The sequence below is a fragment of the Mandrillus leucophaeus genome, unplaced genomic scaffold, assembly GCF_000951045.1.
Source record: "Mandrillus leucophaeus isolate KB7577 unplaced genomic scaffold, Mleu.le_1.0 Scaffold423, whole genome shotgun sequence".
Lineage (NCBI taxonomy): Eukaryota > Metazoa > Chordata > Mammalia > Primates > Cercopithecidae > Mandrillus > Mandrillus leucophaeus.
In genome coordinates, this window is record NW_012104510.1 from 495,087 (window position 1) to 498,608 (window position 3,522).

A 3,522-nucleotide genomic window follows, 5' to 3' on the forward strand; every position below is an offset into this window, starting at 1 on the left:
GAGGGCCAGGCCGCTGCAGGGACGAGGAGAAGACAGGGTGGGCTGGGGGGCAGCTGGGGAGACTTCCTGCCCGGCACCATCGGTGACACTGGCCACAGCAGCCCTCACTTTCCCGGTGGCTCCCCGCCCACGCCGCCTCTTCCCCACCCTGGGCAGCAGGGTCCAGCACCCCCACTGTCTTCTCACCACTCGGAGACACTGCAGAGGCCCTCAGGGGTGGGGGGCTCAGCAGGCAGAGCTGAGACCACCCTAGGAACCACCCAGAGACAGGGAGCTCAGGGACAGGGACGGCACCCAGGGCCACCTCCCTGCACCCGCCTGGCTCCCGGGGGCTCAGTGCCCTCAGCAGGTCCCTGCCCACCGGATGTTCTCGCCCACACCCTACAGTCACAGCACTGCACTCAGCACCTCCTCGGCAGGGTCGAGTCTGGGTCTGAGCAGCCGCCTGCGGCCTGAGCTCCAGCTGGCCTGTCTGGTTCCTGCCACCACACGCCCCACTCCGGCTGACGCTTCCTTTCCTTAGACACCCAGACGCTCTCGTCACTGCCTCTTTTTTTCTTTTTTTTTTCTCCCTGAAGGAGTCTTGCTCTGTCGCCCAAGCTGGAGTGCAGTGGCACGATCTCAGCTCACTACATCCTCCACCTTCCAGGTTCAAGCAATTCTCCTGTCTCAGCCTCCTGAGTAGCTAGGATTACAGGTGCCCGCCACCACACCCAGCCAATTTTTTGTATTTGTATTTTTATTTTTTTGAGACAGAGTCTCGCTCTGTCGCCCAGGCTGGAGTACAGTGGCGCAATCTCAGCTCACTGCAAGCTCCACCTCCAGGGTTCACACCACTCTCCCGCCTCAGCCTCCCGAGTAGCTGGGACTACAGGCGCCGCCACCACGCCTGGCTAATTTTTTGTATTTTTAGTAGAGACGGGGTTTCACCGTGTTAGCCAGGATTGTCTCGATCTCCTGACCTCGTGATCCGCCCGTCTCGGCCTCCCAAAGTGCTAGGATTACAGGCGTGAGCCACCGCGCCCGGCCAGTTTTTCGTATTTTTAGTAGGGACGGGGTTTCACCATATTGGCCAAGGCTGATCTCAACTCCTGACCTCAGGTGATCCGTCCACCCCAGCCTCCCGAAGCACCAGGACCACAGGCGTGAGCCACGCACCCGGCCTCGTCACCGCCTTTCGTGGGGGCAACTGTCGCCCCTGTGCCGTCGCCTGAGCCTCCGACTGCGAGTGTGGCTCCCCGCTCAGGGCACCCTCACAAGTCACCAGGAGAGCAGCCAGGTGCCGGCCACTCTGCACACACGTGCCCACCGGGTGCCATGGGGAGCGAGTCGTACCACCAAACCCACGTCGCAGGTGAGGAGACTGAGGCCCAGGCTGCCCAGCGGAGAGCGGCCCAGCCGCGTGGGTCCTCAGCCTGATCCCAGAGTCCAGGAAGGCAATGGAAGCCTGAAACAGCCCAGCTGCCTGGGGGAAGCCCTCGTGGGCAGGCGCACAGCCCACGGCAGCCAGGCAGCCAGTCTCCTCTGCGTCAGAGGCAGGCAGGAGTGTCCTGACAGCCAGCCCAGGTGTCTCAGCAGCAGCACCGCCGCCTCAGACTCAGCTGCCGCGCAAGCTCCCCATCGGCAGAGACGCCGTTTGGAGGGCGCTGGCTGTGGCTGGGGACTTTCCCCATTACCAGATTCGGAGCAGCCTTCCCTCCTTCCCGCCCCAGAACCAGGTGTGTCCATTTCCCAGCACAGAAAACTCGTTTTTGAGACAGCGTCTTGCTCGTCACCCAGGCTGGAGTGCAGTGGCACCATCACAGCTCACCGCAGCCTCCACCTGCCAGGCTCAAGCGCTCCTCCCACCGCAGCCCCCGCCCGGAGCTGGGACTCCAGGCGCGCAGCAACACACCCCACAAATTGTTTCAGTAGAGACAGGGTCTCGCCACGCACAAAGAAGTTCTGACACTACCACGCTGTCTACGGGCGCCTTGTTGCGTCCTGCTCCAAAGGCACAAGCAGGTGCCCTCTGGATCACCTGTGGGGTGGAGACAGGCAGTCCTGCGGCAGCCCTCCCTGTAGTTATTTGCTCTTAAGGAATTTACCAACGTCCATGATTAAATATTTGTCAATCGCTGTTCCATGCTGGCTCCCTGGCCAGCCTGTAAAGTCTGTGAGGGCAAAGACCACAACTACCTGTCACCACTGAGATCCTGTGACCACAGGAAAGCCTCGCCAGGCCCAGTGACAGTCAGAGGTCAGGGTCCTCCCTGTCCAAGGCCACCAGTCCTGTGCAGGCTCCAGGAGCAGCTAAGTGTGCAGCCAGGTCAGGGCAGCGTCGGCCCCCCCGCCACAGCCACCACTTCGGGCTTCCCGGGGGCCTCCCAGGGCCTGTCCCACGGCTCACAGCGGCTTCGAGGGGCTGCCCTGCAACTCACCCAGGCAGGCAGGCTGTCAGGCAACCAGCCCCTCCTGTCACGGCCAGTGGGGACAGGAAGCGGGAAGAAGCAGGAGCGAGACCCCTGGGAGACAGAGGAGCAAGGCAAGGCTCAGTCTCAGCCCCAGAGCCTTCACCCCACATCCGAGATTTCACTTTATTTGTTCCTCCTGCGGGGGAGGGGAAACCCGGTGGCTTCAGTAGAGAGGAAACCACACCTCTCTCTCCAATTCTGGGCCTGGCACTGCTGTCCTGCCATGCCCCACTCTAGCACTCGTTCCTCCTCTGTGACCCCAGCCAGGCGGCTTCTCCCGACTCCCTCCAGCCCCTTCCTGGGTCTCTGCACTGCTTGTTGGGGGCTTTGGCTCCCCTTAGGGGTCAAAGCGTAGCAACAGCCAGGCGGCAACGCACACAGAGAGCACAGTAAATCCTCAATGCCTGCAGTCTCTTCCCCTGGGCACGGGGTGGGGAGTCCAGACCCCTCCACCTCCTGCAGCTGCTCCCCTCAAGCTCGTCAAGCGGCTCCGGACTGAGCCGGCTCTGCCCCTTTCCTGCTGAGCCACCACAGGCCTCAGTTTCCCCATCTATCAAGCAGGCGTGGCTCGACTAAACCACCACTTCCCACGTCAGCCTGGGGAAGGGGAACACGGGTTAAAAATGCAGACCACCGCCGGCCACGGTGGCTCACACCTGTAATCCCAGCGATTTGGGAAGCTGAGGCAGGAGGATCGCTTGAGCCCAGGAGTTCAAGACCAGCCTGCGCAACACAGGGAGACCCTGTTCCTAACAATAATATTAAAAATACAGACTGCTGAGCCCATTCCACACCGACTGACTCCGAAACCCTGGAAAAGGGGCCTGGAAATAGCACGTCCGACCAGCACAGCTCCCACCTCCCCCAAGGTGACATCAGGGCCGCGTGGGGAACCTTGCCCTGAACGAGCAGGAAGTAGCACTCGGAACGCCCAGGCCCAGGGTCCTCCCGGGCGAGGGGTGGCTGTGAACACCTCGAGGAGGAGTGGGCTGCCCGGCCAAGCCCCGGGAGGGGAAGAACGCAGGCTCCGGTCACAAAGCCCCGCCGGCGGGCCGCGCTCGGACCCCGG

General features: G+C 62.4%; 1 protein-coding gene across 1 annotated transcript in view; it reads left to right on the plus strand.

Annotated features, from left to right (window-relative positions):
• The first annotated feature begins 1,317 nt into the window (after nucleotides 1-1,317).
• The window catches only part of FSTL3 (follistatin-like 3 (secreted glycoprotein)), a 33,109-nt gene continuing 30,904 nt past the window's right edge, over nucleotides 1,318-3,522 (plus strand). Inside the window, exons 1-2 of the mRNA XM_011993055.1 lie at nucleotides 1,318-1,354; nucleotides 1,579-1,718. Coding sequence (XP_011848445.1) covers nucleotides 1,318-1,354; nucleotides 1,579-1,718 — 177 coding nt within the window. The remainder of the gene's footprint in view (nucleotides 1,355-1,578; nucleotides 1,719-3,522) is intronic.